The sequence below is a fragment of the Gamsiella multidivaricata genome (assembly GCF_025024155.1).
Source record: "Gamsiella multidivaricata strain RSA 2152 chromosome Unknown BC939scaffold_1, whole genome shotgun sequence".
Taxonomy (NCBI): Eukaryota; Fungi; Mortierellomycota; class Mortierellomycetes; order Mortierellales; family Mortierellaceae; genus Gamsiella; species Gamsiella multidivaricata.
The window spans coordinates 789844-808461 of NW_026251709.1; the positions used below are offsets into that span (position 1 = coordinate 789844).

An 18618-nucleotide genomic window follows, 5' to 3' on the forward strand; every position below is an offset into this window, starting at 1 on the left:
ACTTTCCACAGTAAAAAAAGGCATTGCCGCAATAACAAAAGGCTTTGATAAAGAGCCATCACACTGATATATGTTAGTCGCTTGACACGAAGCACGATCAGTGTTATACAAGTAGCTTTGCCACGGCCTGACACAGATGTCCACCTACATCGCCATCATCGCTGTTTCCAACGTACGCGGGGCAGACGCAAATCTAGATAGGTCGCTAGGGATGCAGTGGAGGATAGGGAAATCAGTCAAGTAGCACGGTCAACCTTCAAAGGACTAAAGCCTATGAGAACTTTTGCTATTAAATTAATTACGGGGAAGAGCATCACTCCAGGATAAAAGAATAAACGGTCTGGTTCATGAACCAGTCTCTTCTCCACATATATATCTTGTATCACACATTGTATTCATCCAGATTGTCCGGATAACACCGCATCTTCGACAGGTACTGACTGCCGTCGTCAGCAACCCACGCAACGAGATACAATCAACAGAGAATGCCAAGCCTGATCATTCGCCACCTTTGCGCTATCAATTGCAACATTTCCCCGATCTCCGATCGTCTCATTATTGAGCATCCGTCATCGGCTTACCCTCGTGAAACGGCATTATAAAAGTACAATGGGGGCCTGATCAGCGAACATTGCCATTCAACGACTCCGGAGGGGTGGACTTCATTGTCACGACTTTTCACTTCATCAGATATCATAGAGTCCTGGCCAAAAATTCGAGCACACCGTAACACTTTTTTGTATTCGCTACGCTCATTAAAAAGAAAAAATCGGCTTTATTGAGGAGAAAGCTACGGAGCTGAGTCACAGCCAAGATGAAACGCGCATCATGCAAGGGCCTTAGAGGAGACTGGAGTGAGGGCAATGGATACATTTGCGACGCTGACCACTGTCCGTGTGGTGCGTTGCTAGCCGACCATGCAAACGAGAGCTGCCCTGGCCCCGTACTCGAACCAGACGCAGCGGATCGGACGCTGCTGGATTGCCTGCAAGGGAGGAGGCGGTTGACAACTATGGAGGGGATGGGGAAGATACCCTTCTTGTAACAAGGTGTTTTCAGCTTTTAACACACTGATGAGGTGTGGCAATTGTTGCGCAGGCCCTAGGGGCAGGCCCGGGGAATGTGACCTGTCTTTTGGCGACTGTGGATCGGTTCCGCTTTGGTGGTGAGGACAGCGATAGTAGATCTTTGCTAGTTAGTCTGATAGATTCGCAGAGTCAATTGACTCGAGAGACAAGTTGTTATAAAAAAAAAAAGCCCCTATAAAAAAATAAAAAAAAAAAGATTTGACGCACGGATTGGGAAGTCAAGGACTTATACCGAGGTTTGGTGCCAACGAGACTCATTGAGACCTGGAAACAGTTATTTACCACCATCAAGTGGATTGCAACGATCATGGCGACAAAGTTCGTGAGCAGGATCGAAGAGTTTGGCAGGACCAAGATATGGAACAAACGATGCGAGGACACTGTCGCCTGGGAAAAGTCAGTTGGAATCACCTTCATGAGCAAACGCGCCGGAGGACGCAACGGTGATCGGGGACACCAACGTAGTGTTGGTGATTTCTCTGATTTGAAAGGGAGACGGTTACTTGCAACGGAGATCCAGGAAGGTAGACGGGCCGCGGATTATAGGGTGCTACAGCATTGCTTGGGGCGAGGGAAGTTGGACATAATGGAGGGGTTATTCGGTTTAAAAACAACTTTATTAACATTGGATCTGGATTAGGAGACGTGTATCGCGCAACAGGTCACGCAGGAGTTAGGTTAGGCTAGCTATGCGACATGGGTTATGAATTTGACGCCTCAAGCCAACATAGTTGGTAGGGGATGCGGCTCTGCCGTGCATGGAAGGCATCTATGGCTTCAAGGCCTTTGTGGACCATGCGTCTCGTGCTCATGTGGATTTATGTTAATAATAAAAAAAAAAAGATTTGACGCAACTGTGTTGGAGAGCACAGACGTAGTGATAGCGGTTTCGTTGGGTCCTCAGGAGGCAACGACGCGCATTGGATGTGAAAGAAATCGAGGAACGAGCGGACAAGCGAGTGCTGCAGAGTTGCGTGCAGCAGGTGGAACTCAACGTGATGGAACGCACCGGCAACTGTAAATTTTTTGATGATTGAGGAACGCGGCTAAAGGATGACCTTCGCGCACAACAGGCCAAGTAGGGAGCAGGGCTCAGTCATCGACCCCAGGCGGGGTCGAGTCGCCACTCATGCTGACGGAGATTGTGAAGGGGATTGGAGTTGCGAGTGGCCAGCAGCGGTGCGGCAAAAGCCGCTTATTAGAATATTGAGTACCCTTTTCTATGCCCCTAGCAATAGGGCTCCCTAGTCTAGAGTCCCTCACTAATAGTCTAAATCCCACATATTCTCGGTTCACTGAATTTCACCGGAATTCACGGATTTCACTGGATTCAACGGTGAGCGGTGAACTTTAATACACGTAACCGACTCTTTGTTCACCGGTGATAATCACTACAATTCACCGGTGAGAATTACTAATAATATCTTTCCGATATGAAAAAGTGTATTGCTTTTTAAGTGGTCGATGATGAGGATAGTGATGAGCTGGAGAACGCTATCGTTTGTCTACGAATCCCGCTACAAGTCGATTTTCAAACACGCCATGAAGTATAACCAAACGCTTAATTTTGAACTAGGCGGATTTAGAGGCGGATAAGAATAAGTAGCGATCTGAGGTGTGTCCGAGGTATGCTGTATACCATGCTTCATTTCAGAGGGTGCGGCAACAATACAGACCTGCCTAATATTATATTTTTCTTCTCCATCCAAATCCATCACATCGGAATGCTCACGGCAAAGGAATCCACGCCGTTGCCGCCACCCCCGATCTTATCTCTCACAACATGTACAGCCCTCCCTTGATGGCAGCGACAAACTGTCACCAGTATCGAACCCATTAGATTTCGACGAATACAACTGGCAAAGGCTGCCAGGAGACAGCGCCAACCTCGGCGTGCAGGCCGCAAGGCGGAGTTTGAACTCAATTGTATTCGTTTTGTCGGTACCGTCGAAGGAGGGCTGTAGCGTGAGGCATGTAACCCAATTATATTTGTTTGTCGGTACCGTCGAAGGAAGGCTGTAGCCTAGGGCATGTACTGTAGTAGTATTGTTACGCTAAACTTTGAATCGCCTTAAGGGGCAAAAGTTGATCCAGTAAATGGTCAGTAGGCCATGTTGACAGCCAACACGGCCTCTAGAGATACAGCAGCAGGAACGACTACTGTTCCTTTCAACTAAAATAAGATAAGACAGATGAAATCATTACTCTTTCGAGGCCACAACCCCGGAAATGATTACACCGGGGAGGAGGGCAAATTGCGTTGTGTAACCTATGCTGCGAGACACGAGTGAAGTCGATGGATTTACTTAAGGGGTTTAGTTGTGGGAAGTGCTGTGCTTTTAACCTTCCCATAATACGCGAGCTCCTTCGTTCATTCTCATTCTCAATGCATATCCCCCCGCACACACGCACACACACACGTTCTTATCGCTGAAGCTCATCCCTCAAGCGCACATCGAGAGTCGTTACGGAAGGTACATCTCTCCATCTGACCGTTGCTCCATCGCTCCAACCGCTGTCTGCGAAAATAGAATGCGCGGCCTCTTTGGCTATATGTCCATACGGGTACGGACTTTTAGCCATGGTTTAAATGGCTCATTCTCACTTTGATCTGACTTATACTATTATTATTGCTTTTTTCACATCACTGAATTTAACGCGTAAACTCTCCCGCCACTCCAAAAGATGGCAAAGCCACGTAGTTGGATGCTCCTAGCCTGTGGATTGTTGCTGTTAACTTTTTCGTACTACGCAATCTACATGGGTATAACAAACGAGTCTTTCGAGTACGAATCTTCAGAGCTCACGACAAGGACGCTCGAATGTCCCATTCCTGACAATGGAGATGTCTGCATTCATCATCAAGCAAACATAGAAGACTTCGTGCAACTGTGTAGAAACATCCTTCCGTCAGTCGGTACCTGTCAAGATCGGACGTACGGAGCGATTGTGACCACCAAGCGATTCATCACAGAGGCCAGCAACAACACATATACGATGATTGTGCAAGGAAAACACCTCGGGAAAGAGATGGATAACTTCGTGCAAACAAGGTCTCATTGGATGATTGACACCATGGGCGAGAAAGGATATGAGGCGCTGAGGTCGTTCGCCGATACCGAGCGTCTCGCCCTGCAGAAGGAGCTGGATCGACTACAACATCGATGCGTCCGTTTCTTTAACGGAGCAGTTGGTTTTAACGGTTTCGGATCCAACTGGCACAACTTGGGTCTGGGGCTTTCCTATGGCCTGCATTACAACATGACGCTGTCGCCTCCACACAAGTTCGAAAACTTCATACCCATGACGACATGCACCTACAAAGAAATGGAAAGGGCTTTCAACGAACACTCTCCAGAGCTTGAATACTCCAGATGGAATGTCTCCACGGTCAACTTCAAATCTCTTCGCGAAGACGTCATGCTTCTGATGGAGAACGTAACCATCATCAGGCCTGAATTTCAGCACAAGGGCCATTTCTGGTGGAGATCTATGTTGACCTATTATGCCGTACGGCCCAATTTCAGGTAACTAAATCGCCAACACTCTGTACAGCCTCACCATCATCAAAGCTGACTTTCAGCAATAAGACTATCTCAAACTGAGATCTATATCGACCTAATATGCCATATTACTCAATTTTAGGATGGGGAAGCTAATCAGGCAGTCTGCAGTCGTAAAAACTCCCTGCATCTCCATCCATGTGAGACACTCGGATAATTTTTCAGAGGCTAAGCCCATTGCATTCCCAGAGTACATGAAGCAGGCCGCTTTAATGAGGAACAGGACAGGAATATCGAATATTTATCTCATGACGGACGACGAACATGTCATAAAGTCGACCAAACATTACCCCGACTTCCAGCTCCGCTACATGAATGTAACAAGGTCGAATAAGGGATGGGCCGTCGACAGAGGTAAGGGTTTGTCCATGGATTATCAGGAGAGGACTTTTCTGGTTGACCTGTTTTCGGCCGTACAATGCCAACACAGCATCGTCACATACTCCAGCAACGTTGGTAGGCTCATCGCAGAAGTCGGGTACGCGATACGAAACAAAGAACCTGACGTCGTGTCTATGGACATGGAATGGATGATGCAACCATAGAATATATATATATTTTTAACGAGAATCCTCAAGAAAGTAGCTCGTTTCTCTCCGAAAATATGTCACCGAAGTCGCTCTTCCCGCGAAGACGTGCAGCCTCTAAACTAAAAGTGTGCTTGCAAACACACATTAATGGAAAATAAAGCAAGACTAATGTAACTAGCTATGCGATATGAGTTATGAAACCAAGACGCCTCAAGGCAACATAGTTGGCAGGGGACGCGGCTCTGCCATGCATGGAAGGCATCTGGGGCTTAAGGCCTTTGCGGACCATGCATCTCGTGCTCAAGTAGATTTATGTTAATAAAAAAAAAAAAAACCTGCCCTGGCTCCCGACTGTGGATCGGTTCCGCTTTGTTGGAAAGGACAACTGCAGTAGATCATTGCTAGTTAGGCCTGGCGGATACACAGGGTCAATTGACTCGAGAGATGGAATGTAAAGAAAAAACTCTGGCCCTTGAGACCCATCTTGAAGCGCTGTTAAATATATATTACATTTAGCGATAGTCGTCGTAGAAATGGCGAAAATAGATGGTAGACCAGTCTTTGCGCGCGGCAGTAGATCAAAGCGCAGTTCTTCGAAGAATAGAAACGCAGTTCTCCATACCTATGCTTGCGCAGGATCATTGTTGGGATGGTACGGCCGAACGGATGCGGCTGGATACCTTTTCTCAAATGTAGATACGAATGCAACGTAAAAAATTTAAACGTGTTCTCGATCCATTACTCTTTTGACATTCTACCCACTGCATAATAATTCTCCTCCTCCTGCTTCTACAGATACCATTTTACAACGAAGACCACCGATGTCTCTCTCTCGTCCTCAACTACACCTTTCCCCTTGACGAGGTCCTCATCATCGAGATCAATCCTGGAATGTGTATCTGCAAGGTCAGGGGGATCAAACTAGTGAGCAAACGTTCCGCTTGGAGGGGACGATTGAATTACAAGGATGCCATTGGAGCCAACTGTATAGAGTATTTTTTCCAAAAATTTCTCCCTCGACCAAGGAAATTTCCGCTCTCACATTCCATCCGTATGAGATCTCAGCCATAGGACGAATAGGCAGATACGCATCCTTTTCCAAACCTTAGTTCCATGTCTGGTCTCTAATCTAATAATCTAATAAAATATGCTGTCTTGCCCATTTCTGCCTTGCCACTTCTCACTTCTGCCTTATTCTTTTTCAAGTTCATTGCCTCTTCTCGTATTCATCGGCTACTCCAATTGATCGACTATTCCTCCGCTTTGTCCATCGATTCTTCTTTCGCCTTATTCTGAAACTCATCTCTTGCCTCATTCCTCATGAGCACCTCACCTTCGAACCAGCAAGCTTCCAAAAATCAGGCCACAAGGCAGACACAAAAACGTCGAGCAGCAAAGCGCCAGATCTCAGAGGATGTAGAAAAAGAGGAAGAAGGAGGAGAGGAAATACTTGTGAGGCGGCGCCGTCGTCTTCACGCCGCTCAAGGCAAGGAACTTACAAGACCATCATCGTTGCTTTGGTTCCCACGCATGTCATCCTTGATTTTGCTGACCTTTGACAGCATGACGTAGAAGGTCGAGGCATGATTTCCCTAGATCAGTTGATTGAAGCTGAGGAAGACCTGGAGGGAAGTCCGGTTGCTGAAGAAGATTCAGAGGGTGAAGAGCCACAAGTCGATAAACGAACCAGAGACCATGGAAACAATTGTATGTGCTGCGCTCACCCAGAAGTTGAGTAACCATGCTGCTGTGCATGCGTTCATTAATCTCCATATCTATTTTTTTTCCCTCTGGCTCCAGATTTGGCTTCAACGATAGACGAGTTAGTATGTTCGCCAGAACTTTTACAGGAAAAGAGAAATATAGATTGTGGCAGCGTAGATGAAGCCATTGCTCGCTTCCAGGAGAACCAGCTTCTTACCAACAAGCTCAGGCTGGAAGAGTCGAGACTGAAGCCAAACAGCCAGAAGAGCTATAGAACATATTTAGGCTTTTGGAAGGTATGCGGATGGAAGGCCATGGTTTGTGCATACTCTCGCGTGCTCATGACACGACATAACCGAACAACTGGCTCATTATGTCTAGGCTTGGTGCGACGCGAAATACGCGTGGGAAATGGGACGGCGCTACGATATATGCGAACTCAAGGCGCTTAGGTTCTTCTCTGAGTTCATGTTTAAAAGGGAGACCAAGAAATCCTTCTATGCGAACCAGAGGAAGGACGTCATTACTCCTTACAGAATTGAAGCTGGATCGGAAGGTCGAACGATCGATTTGAGTGAAGGTACGGTCCATGTGATAGACAAGCGCTTTTCGCCACCTCTCAGGCTTTCGTTATTCCTCGACACTCTTCTGACATCTGATATATTGCTATTCAGTCCTCGAGGTCGTTCCAGTGGACACAAAAGGAAGGAGAATGCTCACGATCCCTTGTGGCTCTGGCAGTAATGAGCAAGCGCTCAAGGCGATTATCCATCTGCAGAAGTGACTGGCTTGCCGCAAAGTACTCCCTGTAACTGAGAGAAGTGTTCGAGAGAGCGGGACCATTGCCAACGCCCTCGAAGAGTACTGAGGTGTAGTAAATGAGAATCAGTTGGTTGTTCTTGCAAAGTTAATATTAGATCACGGGGAAGAGCATCGCCCCCAGAATAAAAGAATAAACGGTCCGGTACCTGAACCAGAGTCTTCTTTCCACCTAAATCATTTGTATCACACATTGTATTCGTCCAGATTGTCCGGATAACACCGCATCAACGACAGGTACTGACTACCACCGTCAGTAACCCATGCAACGAGATACGATCAACAGGGAATGCCGATCCTGATCATTCGCCACCTTTGCACCGTCAATCGCTCTTATTTAGACGTTGTACTTGCCCCGCAGCGCTTCCCCGATTACCGATCGTCTCATTGAGCATCCGACATCGGCCCACCCTCGTGAAACGGCATTATAAAGGTACAACGGAGGCCTGATCAGCGACTATTGGCATACAACGACTCCAGAGGGGTGGACTTTATTGTCACGACTCCTCACCTCATCGGACATCACAATATGCGAACTCCTTGCAACTACCCCAGTCATTCCCAAAGGAATATAGTCCTAGCTCGCACCATTTAGCTAAACAGATCCCCATATTTATTCCTTTCCATTTACGTCTAGTCTATTTTGCCTTTGTGTTCTTACATTCCGATCTAAAGGAGGACCCTGCGCCGCGAACCAGTAAGTGACCGAAGCACACCCTTGCCGAAGTCCTATTCGCGTGGTAACTCCTGTTGTAAATAGAACTAATGGTAGAAGTTATAGAACCCGTTAGTAGACCCCCTACACCGCAGTACAGACAGAGCATTGTGATGGGAACTCTGAAGCACGGCGACGACATGACATTCAGGGGCGAAATCAGCAGGAGCTACAGCATTGAGGAGCACTTGCGCATATTGCTGGGCGCCTGGGGCCAGCCGCTGTCAATCCAGTCACCTTGGCAGAGGGAGCATATGGCGTACGCGACAAGGCACGCCATGGCATTGCGGGACGAGGAGATCCGAAAACTGAATCTGTCTGACTGCTATGTGGATCAGATACTCAATCAGGATGGAGGATCGCAAGCCGTGACAATGCTGGTGTTCACCACCCATCGTTCGAAGACGAACAAGAGTGGGCGACCACAGTATGACTGCGCCCTCAGGCATGAAGATGTTCGCCGCTGTAGTGTTGGTGCTATGGGGTTCTACCTTTATGACCGGTTCGAAGTAAGTGCGATGGTTTTGTTTCCCATTAGTTAATGCAAAGCTCGATGTCGCTGTATAACTAATTCATATTTCTTTTCGCAACAGATCTGGAAGGAGGACAAGATTAATTTCGATGAGCCTTCCTGGCGTAGTATTAAGACGTTGAAAGGCACAGGGCTTGACCGAACAAAGGAAATCTCGTATACCGTAGGGCACAAGCATACGACGGAACTCTTTGCCAGGCAACAGCTGAGCAGCGATGTCAAAGCACATGCTAACCGCCACAGCGCAGCTCTTGAGGCTCAGAGGTTAGGTTTGACAGACGATTCGATCAAGGTGGGAGGTCGATGGACTCAACGTGGCAGCAAATTGCACAGCTACAGTGCGCAACAAAAAGTTCACATGATTTTGTAAAATTCGACATTTTCCTTCATAAGTCCTCGTTGGCACATTTGATTACTCCAGAACCTCGGGGAACTACACTCTGGTATTATATCCTCCACAATGGGAAATTCGAGAAGGATCTGATGACTATGGATTTCTATGTGATTTTAAAGTCGCATGTCCATATGAACTTTATTTTTTGGATAAACGTTGATTGTCAACTCCTTTATTGATATCTCCAGTCATTCTTCCTTTAATACTCGATAGGGCCTCCCTTACTTCTGTAGACCATCGCGATGCGCTGTGGCATGCTATCGTACAGTTTATGGATAAAGTCTATGGGAATATTTGTCCATATGTCCTGCACTCTCTCCCATAGTTCTTCCATGTTCACTGGTGCCTTTGGGTAATGTCCGAGCTTGCGTTTAACGTGCGTCCACACATGCTCGATCGAATTAAGGTCTGCTGAGTTGGCAGGCCACTGCAGGGTTTTGATCTTGGCCTTGGAAAGGAACTTTTGGACGGCTTTTGCGGTGTGAACCTTGGCATTGTCATGCTGATAAACAACTTTTGTCGGATCCATGTCATACCCATCCCTGGATTGGAGAACATAGGAATTGAGGACATCCACGTACGCCTCAGCGGTGACCCTGTCCCGGATCCAACAGGCATCTCCTACGCCGTAATAGGTGATACAACCCCAGATCATCATTTTACCACCGCCGCCTTGCTTGGTTTTCTTGGTTTGAAATGTCCGGATCGTCTTGCCCTCGGGCCTTTTGTAGTAGAACTCCCTTCCAAAGGACCCAATCCTGCTAATTATGCTTTCGTCCGAGAACATTATATCACGCCATTGCTCAGTAGTCCAATGTAAATGGTCGCGAGCGAATTTGTACCGATTCTCGATTTGATCGTCCGTCAGATCAGGTTTCTTAGGCTTGACGTACGCTTTCAGTCCTTGCTGCCTTAGATAGTTCCGGATCGTCTGTACATGGACATGAACACCTTGTGTCGAAAGGACAAGTTCCTGACCATCATGTGGAGTTAATAGTTGTCCGATTGACATTTTTCGGGCTAAAAGAGTCTTCGTGGTCTTGGAAACCTTTGAAGGCCTGCCTCTTTTCTTGATGGGGATGTAGTACTTGTATAGTCTCCTAACCTTGGATACCATTCCGACCGATATACGAAGGGTTTGGGAGATCTCACGAACAGTTTTTCCTTGTTTGAGGAGCGCAAATGCTTTCGCTTTGGTTGATTCCGGCAGAGACTTCATGTTAAGGAGCAAAGTTGCTGAGAGTGAATATGAAGGGGAGTGCAGTGTAGCGGTAGTGTTTAATTGACGAGTGAGGATGTAAAGTACAGAGAATGGAACTATTGAGGATGAAGTTCTTATATCCAAAAAATAAAGTTCATATGGATATAAGACTCTAGAATTACATAGAAATCCATAGAGTCATTAGATCCTTCTCTAATTTCCATAGTGGAGGATGTAAAACCAAGGTATAGCTCCCCGAGATTCTGGAGCAATCAAATGGGCGAACAAGGAATTATGAAGGGAATTGTCGAATTTTGCAAAATCATGTGAACTTTTTGTTGCGCACTGTATCACGCTCTTGCTGCTTCTTGCTGTTCTTGTTGTATGCGGTCGTTGCAGCTTGTCCCCACTTATCAATCTGCTGCAGCCCTTCGCGCCAGATCTCCTTGTGGACATCTCCAGTAGCACTGCACGTCCACAGGTGATGGTTGTCCTCGTCCTGAACATCGCAGACGCAGCAGACACGGTCAGGATATAGACTCGGGTGGCGAGCCTTCATGGTATTCAGGGTGGGCAGCATACCATGCAGCTTCTTAATATGATGTGTCCTCTGGGACGTATCAGCAGCACTGCTGAAGAACGTGTGCACAGAGCGCTTGTCGTGGACATGGGCAAGGGTGGACCGCCACTCCACGTCGGCAAGATCTGGTATCGCTCTCTTGACACGACGTTGGGTTGTCCAGGCCTGATGACGCCTGATTGTCGTCTGCTGCTTGAGTAGCTGCCGCAGATCATGTTCCACAAGATGGTCGTGGCAATGTGCAAAAAAACGGATGTCTTGCTGCTCGCTTAAATCAACCGACCAGGGCGTTGACTCGACTTTTTTTTTTTATTTTTTTTTTTTATTAACATAAATTCCCATGAGCACAAGACGCATGGTCCGCAAAGGCCTTGAAGCCATAGATGCCTTCCATGCACGGCAGAGCCGCATCCCCTACCAACTATGTTGGCTTGAGGCGTCAAATTCATAACCCATGTCGCATAGCTAGCCTAACCTAACTCCTGCGTGACCTGTTGCGCGATACACGTCTCCTAATCCAGATCCAATGTTAATAAAGTTGTTTTTAAACCGAATAACCCCTCCATTATGTCCAACTTCCCTCGCCCCAAGCAATGCTGTAGCACCCTATAATCCGCGGCCCGTCTACCTTCCTGGATCTCCGTTGCAAGTAACCGTCTCCCTTTCAAATTCTCTCGAGCAGCATCCCAGTGTAGAGTGGGGGAACCTTTTTTTTTTTTTTTTTTTTTTTTATAACAACTTGTCTCTCGAGTCAATTGACTCTGCGAATCTATCAGACTAACTAGCAAAGATCTACTATCGCTGTCCTCACCACCAAAGCGGAACCGATCCACAGTCGCCAAAAGACAGGTCACATTCCCCGGGCCTGCCCCTAGGGCCTGCGCAACAATTGCCACACCTCATCAGTGTGTTAAAAGCTGAAAACACCTTGTTACAAGAAGGGTATCTTCCCCATCCCCTCCATAGTTGTCAACCGCCTCCTCCCTTGCAGGCAATCCAGCAGTGTCCGATCCGCTGCGTCTGGGTCAAGCACGGGGCCAGGGCAGCTCCCGTTTACATGGTCAGCGAGTAATGCACCACACGGACATTGGTCATCGTCGCTAATATATCCATACCCATCACTCCAGTCCCCTCTCGGTCCCTTGTATGGAGTTCGTTTCATTGTAGAGTGGGGGAACCTGGACTCGAACCGTGGTTATGACGTCACCTGTCACTGAACCGATGTGACTTTTATTCCGTCCAGCGGATGGCACAAAAGAGCTTCTGTGGCGCAATTGGTTAGCGCGTCTGACTGTTAATCAGGAGGTTGGTGGTTCAAGCCCACCCAGGAGCGACGTTTTCTTTTTTGGGTTAATCTATGATGACAACTCCTCTAGTTTAACAGTCCCATTTTACATGCTATGGGCAACCCGGCCTTCTGGCTGGAGCGAGGCGAGGACTCAAGACGCGATTAAAAGAAGGCATACTTCCTCCAGCATCACCCTAGTCATACGTGGCTATTTAGTATTATTCACCACCTAGACTCAATAAAGTTCCTGGCTTAAAAAAAAAGGATATATGCTGTTGAGTCCAGTGCTGTGCTGCAGATATTGATGGGGGAGGGGAGGGGGTGAATTTTTAAACCCTCTTTTTCACATCATGACATCCAGGCAACTTTCTGTATTCCTACTCCTCGTCATCTCTGTTGGGCTCATCATCAAGGCATCTCGTGGCAACTCGGAGAACTGCGACCCGGCCGACCACAGATGCTTTACCTACCGACCAGATGCAAAGATCGCCTTCATCACCTCCTACTTCAAGCCAAGCGATGACCAACGCAAGGCGGAAATCGATGTCTGTCTGGCCAGCCTGATGGCAAATCCGGTGCTGGAGCAGGTCCATGTTCTTGTCCAGTCAGAGGATCTGCCTCTGCCCTCCTTCGCTGTCCACAATCCAAAGACACATGTTTCCAACGTCACAAAACGACCGCTAATGGGAGATTTCATTCAGTACAGCTGCGACCACCTGCTCGACCATCGTGTCATCTTTGCCAACTCGGACATCTTTTTTGACTCATCGCTGGAGTACTTCACTAAGAAGTCCGACAAGGTATTCGACTCGACCTTCTACGCTATTTCTCGGTGGTGGCTAGCCAAAGAGGGTATGACGCCACACCCTTATCCAGCATACGGCAGTTATGATACATTCGCGTTCAAGCCCAGGGTCCTTTGCACAGAGAAGGCGAAACTCCAAGAGCTGGTTGCCAACCTCAATTACACATTAGGCATCCTTGGAGCCGAGAATCGACTTTTATATGAGGTCAAGCGCCTTTATCCAGAGCTCAAGCTGGAAAATCCCGTGTGGACCATTAGGACAGTGCACATCCATCAGTCTCAATATCGCTCCGGCGATTGGCATAACCGCGTGGACGAGGATGGGAAGAGTCATAGGATAACGAGCTACTAGAGCCTTGATTCCAAACAGGCAGATAGAAAGCATGTCCCTTACACTGATTAAACGCTCTTTCTGCGACATTCCTGGTGAGAAATATGACTGTGTCCAGGATCAATGAGAGCAAGAGAGGGATCTTTAATTACAGCGACCGAGCAATTACCTATTGCTCAGCGGCTTAAGTTAATGTCTGGACTCAGTCTAGCTATCGAGCACAGATACAGCGTGTAAATGGGCTATATGCCACACGGCTCCCCTCCCATAGGAGAGTGAATCGTACTGTTCTATGCGAGCTCTTAAGATGCTGAATGTATGTTGAGGATAAAAATGTAAAAACCTCTAGTGATAATTATGGGGCGAGGATAAAAATATAAACCTCTTTGATGTATGATGTGCGAGGCATAAAAAGCTGATTCCAGCAAAACCTCTTGGTAATGTAGATTTGACGAGGGATAAAAAGCTATTATGTAGCAAAAAACCTCTTTGATGAAGTGCGATCATTTGCGGGCGCGAAGACTTCTGTTATCCCTTCGTCTGTTTCTGCCCAAAATATTGGGCAGATTTTTTTCAGTTTGCAGATTAAAGAGGTTATCTCAAAAACTGGCTAGGAGACCCCCTCACGCCTAAACGAAGTCGATTCTCGCATCAATTTTACGTAGGGAGGAAGTTCGTTTGGAGCAGGTCGCCATCATCGACATGTATGCTTTCCTCAATTCACTTTTTTTGCTCATTTCGCCCATTTCACCCATTACTCTCAATGGACCCTATTCTTGCGTCTTTAGATGTCCAGGATTTTTAGCCCTCTATACCATGCCAACCATCTTGGCTCACCCCCCCTCACAGATAAACGCAAGATATACCAATCAATGAAAAATGAGTGTCTCGAATTTCAAGGCCCCAGGACCGGCACTGGACACCTGAGGCCATATCCCCTTCACCCTATTTTTATGACTCTTATCGTATGGTGTGACATGCATTTTGTGCCCAGAAAAATCTGCCCAATATTTTGGGCAGATTTTGTGACAGACGAAGGGATAGGGCTTTCTTCTTTCCGTTTTATTCTGAGATTTGGGTTTGTATTACTGTGATTATTAGGCTTGTTTGGTGCGGCTTTTGTGCCATGCTTCTCCCAATAATCACGAATGCATTGTCTTTCTACGAAGTTTTCTTCGGGTTCCCAGGTACATTCCTTTGTTAGAGTAACCCTTCCACTTAGTTCTGTACTCCCACTTCCCCTTCTTCGTAGGATGTGGACGATGATGTAGAATTTTCTCCACCGCGTACGTTGGTGTTAAGCCAAAGTCTTCTAGAGTTGAGATGGAGCGTATTTTCTACCAAGTAGGGCTCTTGTACCATCTCACGGCTCATATGCGCCTCCTGTCGATCGGCGTACTACGGTGTAAGGCCCTTCATAACGAGGTGATAGGTTATCGCCTCTGATTGCATCGAGGGTCATAATCTTTGCGCCTTCAGGAAAGTCGTTATGTAGAATAGTCGCATTAAAGCGCTCAATCATTTTCTGTTGTGTTCCTCTCGATCTTTTGTCGATTGCGGGAAAGATGATTGTCGTCATATAATCGAGACGTTTACAGAGTCCTTCATGGGTAAGCAGTTGGTCCTTTCGTTGGAGAAGTTATGGAACCCATTAAATTTTCTTGCAAAAAATAGAGAGAACGGCGATGAGTTGTGCAGCGCCACTACGCGGGTGTTCATCGCCAGTTGAGCCATGGGAACATGTTCGTCCCAGGTATCACTCTTCTGTTTGAATTCTTTTTTGATAATATCTACGGCAACTTTGACGTGCCTTTCTGCGACGCCATTGCCTCTAGGATGATATGGGATGACTAAGCGGTGGTGTGTGCCCATCTCAGTGCTGATAGTGTTCATGAGAGCGTTCACAAATTCAGTGCCATTGTCAGATTGCAAACCACGCGGAAAACCAATGAGGCAAAATATGTCAAAGAGGGCGCGCCCGATGGTGATTGCTTGCTTATCATGTATTAGTTTCAGAAACACGAAGCGCGTGCACACATCGACTACTATCAGAAGGCATTGATTACCATTAGCTGAAGTAGGGAATTTCCCAGCGAGATCTGTGGCCATGTGTTCTCGAGGCAATTGAGCGTGGATGGCTTTCAATAGATGATAACCCTTTTGAGCAATGTTGTATCTTTGACAATCCGGGCATTTCTTAACCCAGGTCAGGCAATCTTCTGCTAGTCGCGGCCATGTAACATGATCAGCATGAATATTCTTCGCCATGACATTAGTGCCAAAATGACCAAGAGAATGGGCTTTGTCCAATACAGTTTTAGCACGGAGGGCGGATTATTCTCAAAGGAAGAAGATTATTCACCATGGAATTTTAAAGACCAATGTGCTAGTCTATCTCTGCCCAGGACAACCAATTTTTGTTGCTAAAACTACCTATAATAAACTACACAAAATAAATCATCACTGAGCCTTTCTATTGCTTTTCATTACCATGGCTATTGCCATACTCAGCTTTTCCTTTTAGGTGACGAATACGATGGCTTTGCTCCTGAAGATGCTCCACCGCGGGCACGCTCCTCTACATCCGTACTTGTTCCACTAGTTGATATGTTCCTAGTACAAGTCCTTTCACATCCACCACTTCGCACTTTTTTCCATCCACCTCTGTAATGAAACGCATCTTCGATTATTTTATATTTAGAATATACATGCCTTAGAACGGCAGTTTAATGTATCTACCCATTCGCCAGTCGTTGAACGATTGTATGTCAAAGTTATGGCCTGCCCAGTGGATCATAAAATCACCTGGGCGGTACATTTCGTATAGCTTCTTGACGTGCCAGTAACTGTTGAAACTGCATTGCGGGAGGTACTTGACATGCTGTTGCTCTTCAAAATTGGGATCCCCCAACAACTTGATCATCCAGTCCTGTTCACTTGATCCATTGCCCATCTTGGATAGAATCTCTCGCATGTAGGACCGCGACCAGTCATTGACTTTGAGCATAAAGACGCCCGCGTTCATGAAATTCAAGTCCTTTGTGATTAGGAGCGAGTAGCGATCATCGACAAATTGCTCGAGTTGGATATCCATATTGGCGATCAAAACTTCGCCCAAAAACCTCCTCCCACATCCACCACTGCCAAACACCCTTCATCTTTACACATTCACTGTTTGACCCTTATCACTCAACACCATTCCCTTTGCTCCTCCTCAACCACTAAATCCCTACTATATTGACTACCGAGAGCATGGATACAGCGTGCAGCCAATCGTATGTGAAGTGTACCTTTGTTACTTTTTACATAGACATTGGTCCCATGCTGACTCGACACGAATTTATCGAATCTATAGTCCTGCCGCTGGACCTGTCCGAGCACCTCGAGCATGTAAATGTGGGCAACTTAGCCACTCCAGAATCATCTTCAATGAATGCCCTGAGAATGCTAATAATACGCCCGAAAGGCAGGTTCTTTTTATTCTTTTATTTTCTTTACTTTTTTTTATGGGATGAGTTTATACTTCTCACCAGGCGCGCTGATTTAATTGCCGCTTACAATCACCGGCATAGCGCATTGGATTTAGGTGCGCTACCCATCGGCCGACTGCACTACGCGGTCTCAAACTTTGCGAGCAGCGTGGATCGTGATCGTTACTGTTTGCTTCTTTTCTCCTGCATGTCAGTGGAGCGACCAGCTTTAATCATCTCCGCACGAATCCAGACACTGGCGAAATTTTATGCTACTTACTGAGAGACCGCCAATGCGCGCAGGTTACTGGAAGATGACTCTGAATGGCACCGTTGTCTTCAGGAAACTGCAGGTCACCAAAGACCTGCGGCCTCGCGCCATCTTTTTGCCATGGTTCTACATCCATGCAGCCCATCTACTCCTCTCGAATTATGGGAAGCGTTCGCTGATGACCCATCTCAGAACTTTCTGTACATTGCTGGAGATCGCCCAAATACTGAAGAGGATGCCAAGAGCACTGCACTGTTCCACGTCAACGGGATTTTGAAGGGAACTGGGACTAGTCTGGCGGTCTATGAGGAGATGCCTCGAGACTTTCGCAACCTCATCGATCGTCAACCCAACAATGATGAACTTGGACAATATGCAGAGCTCGACACTGGAACACTTGCGACTAAGGCGGCACATGACCTAGATCTCTGCAATGACGATCAAAATGCGATGTACGCTGAAATCACAGCAGCGCTGTATATAACAAGGACGAAGGGGCGACAAGGGTGTTTTTTATTGATGAGCCAGGAAGAACGGGCAAGTCTTTTTTGTACAACGCTTTGATTGCCCACATCCGAGGAAGGCGTGAGAAGGACGTGATCGTAGCCGCCTCATCTGGAATTGCTGCTCAGCTCTTGACAAGAGGTCGTACAGCCCACTCGACTTTCAAAATCCCGCTCCAGATCATGGAAAGCTCAACGTGAAATATCCCTATGGAGTCAGGAGCGGCAAAAAGGATCCGAGAAGCAGAAGCCATCTTCTGGGACGAGGCGCCGATACACCACCAGCATATCTTCAAAGCGGTGGATGGCACATTCCGCGACATCATGCAAAGGTCGACCTCCCATTTGGTGGTAAAGTCGTTGTATTTGGAATAGACTTTTGTGAAGTCTTGCCAGTGGTGCCTCGAGGAACTCCTGGCCAGATCGAGGGTCCTGCCTTAGGGACTCTCAGAAGACCTAATCGCATGTACAGACGTTGTTCCTTAGAGAGAATATGCGAACAAAGGGAGATCCGCTCAACCACCTTTCTCAAAATGGCTACTCGACATTGGCGATGGTACGGAGCCAACAGTGGATTCAGGACCATACAATGATTTGGTAAGGATTCCAGATCGATTTGTCTTCAAACTACCCGACCCCGTCACCAGGGACAACCCTTCCGAAAAGCAGTTCATCGGGGAGATTTGCCCCGACATTGAGACCGCTCCCTTGCGGCCAGCTGTTTTAAAAGATCGGGCTATACTGACGATACTAAATGCCGATGTTGACAGAGTCAACGCTATGGCAACCAGATGGTTCTTAGTGGGAGACAAGGCGAGGGGAAG

At 47.1% G+C, this 18618-nt stretch overlaps 5 protein-coding genes and 1 non-coding gene across 6 annotated transcripts; 4 read left to right on the forward strand and 2 right to left on the reverse strand.

Moving 5' to 3' along the window:
- Positions 1-3475: 3475 nt before the first annotated feature.
- BC939DRAFT_6080 (uncharacterized protein) lies at positions 3476-5415 on the forward strand. The gene is made up of 3 exons (XM_051561774.1): positions 3476-3562; positions 3774-4615; positions 4734-5415. Exons 2-3 carry the CDS (start codon positions 3774-3776, stop codon positions 5194-5196), a joined length of 1305 nt encoding a protein of 434 aa, XP_051417919.1. The 5' UTR covers positions 3476-3562; the 3' UTR covers positions 5197-5415.
- Positions 5416-6428: 1013 nt separating this feature from the next.
- On the forward strand, positions 6429-7847 carry BC939DRAFT_434348 (uncharacterized protein). Its single transcript, XM_051553364.1, has 5 exons — positions 6429-6667; positions 6754-6888; positions 6982-7181; positions 7267-7465; positions 7560-7847. Exons 1-5 carry the CDS (start codon positions 6502-6504, stop codon positions 7667-7669), a joined length of 810 nt encoding a protein of 269 aa, XP_051417920.1. The 5' UTR covers positions 6429-6501; the 3' UTR covers positions 7670-7847.
- Positions 7759-8280, reverse strand: BC939DRAFT_434351 (uncharacterized protein; the record flags this gene model as incomplete). The annotated part of the gene is made up of 2 exons (XM_051553365.1): positions 8234-8280; positions 7759-7931 (listed from the first exon to the last, which is right to left on the reverse strand). Coding segments are annotated over exons 1-2 (158 nt in total), but the record flags the coding sequence as incomplete, so codon positions are not given.
- A 4105-nt stretch (positions 8281-12385) lies between these two features.
- Positions 12386-12459, forward strand: BC939DRAFT_t1. The gene has a single exon. It is a non-coding gene; the product is annotated as a tRNA-Asn (tRNA).
- Positions 12460-12683: 224 nt separating this feature from the next.
- On the forward strand, positions 12684-13690 carry BC939DRAFT_434363 (uncharacterized protein). The gene has a single exon (XM_051553366.1). It carries the CDS (start codon positions 12765-12767, stop codon positions 13569-13571), a length of 807 nt encoding a protein of 268 aa, XP_051417922.1. The 5' UTR covers positions 12684-12764; the 3' UTR covers positions 13572-13690.
- A 2573-nt stretch (positions 13691-16263) lies between these two features.
- BC939DRAFT_472363 (uncharacterized protein) lies at positions 16264-16644 on the reverse strand (the record flags this gene model as incomplete). Its single annotated transcript, XM_051558272.1, has 1 exon — positions 16264-16644. The coding sequence occupies one exon, from the start codon at positions 16642-16644 to the stop codon at positions 16264-16266; it is 381 nt and encodes a 126-aa protein (XP_051417923.1).
- Between the last annotated feature and the right edge of the window lie 1974 nt (positions 16645-18618).

Excerpts from the sequence above, each read along its gene's own strand:
- BC939DRAFT_434348 (XM_051553364.1), top strand. The coding sequence starts at position 6,502 with ATGAGCACCTCACCTTCGAACCAGCAAGCTTCCAAAAATCAGGCCACA. Across the intron at positions 6,889-6,981 it reads CAGAGACCATGGAAACAATT|ATTTGGCTTCAACGATAGAC; the intron begins GTATGTGCTGCG and ends CTCTGGCTCCAG. Across the intron at positions 7,182-7,266 it reads CATATTTAGGCTTTTGGAAG|GCTTGGTGCGACGCGAAATA; the intron begins GTATGCGGATGG and ends CATTATGTCTAG.
- BC939DRAFT_6080 (XM_051561774.1), top strand. The coding sequence starts at position 3,774 with ATGGCAAAGCCACGTAGTTGGATGCTCCTAGCCTGTGGATTGTTGCTG. Across the intron at positions 4,616-4,733 it reads GCCGTACGGCCCAATTTCAG|GATGGGGAAGCTAATCAGGC; the intron begins GTAACTAAATCG and ends ACTCAATTTTAG.
- BC939DRAFT_434363 (XM_051553366.1), top strand. The coding sequence starts at position 12,765 with ATGACATCCAGGCAACTTTCTGTATTCCTACTCCTCGTCATCTCTGTT.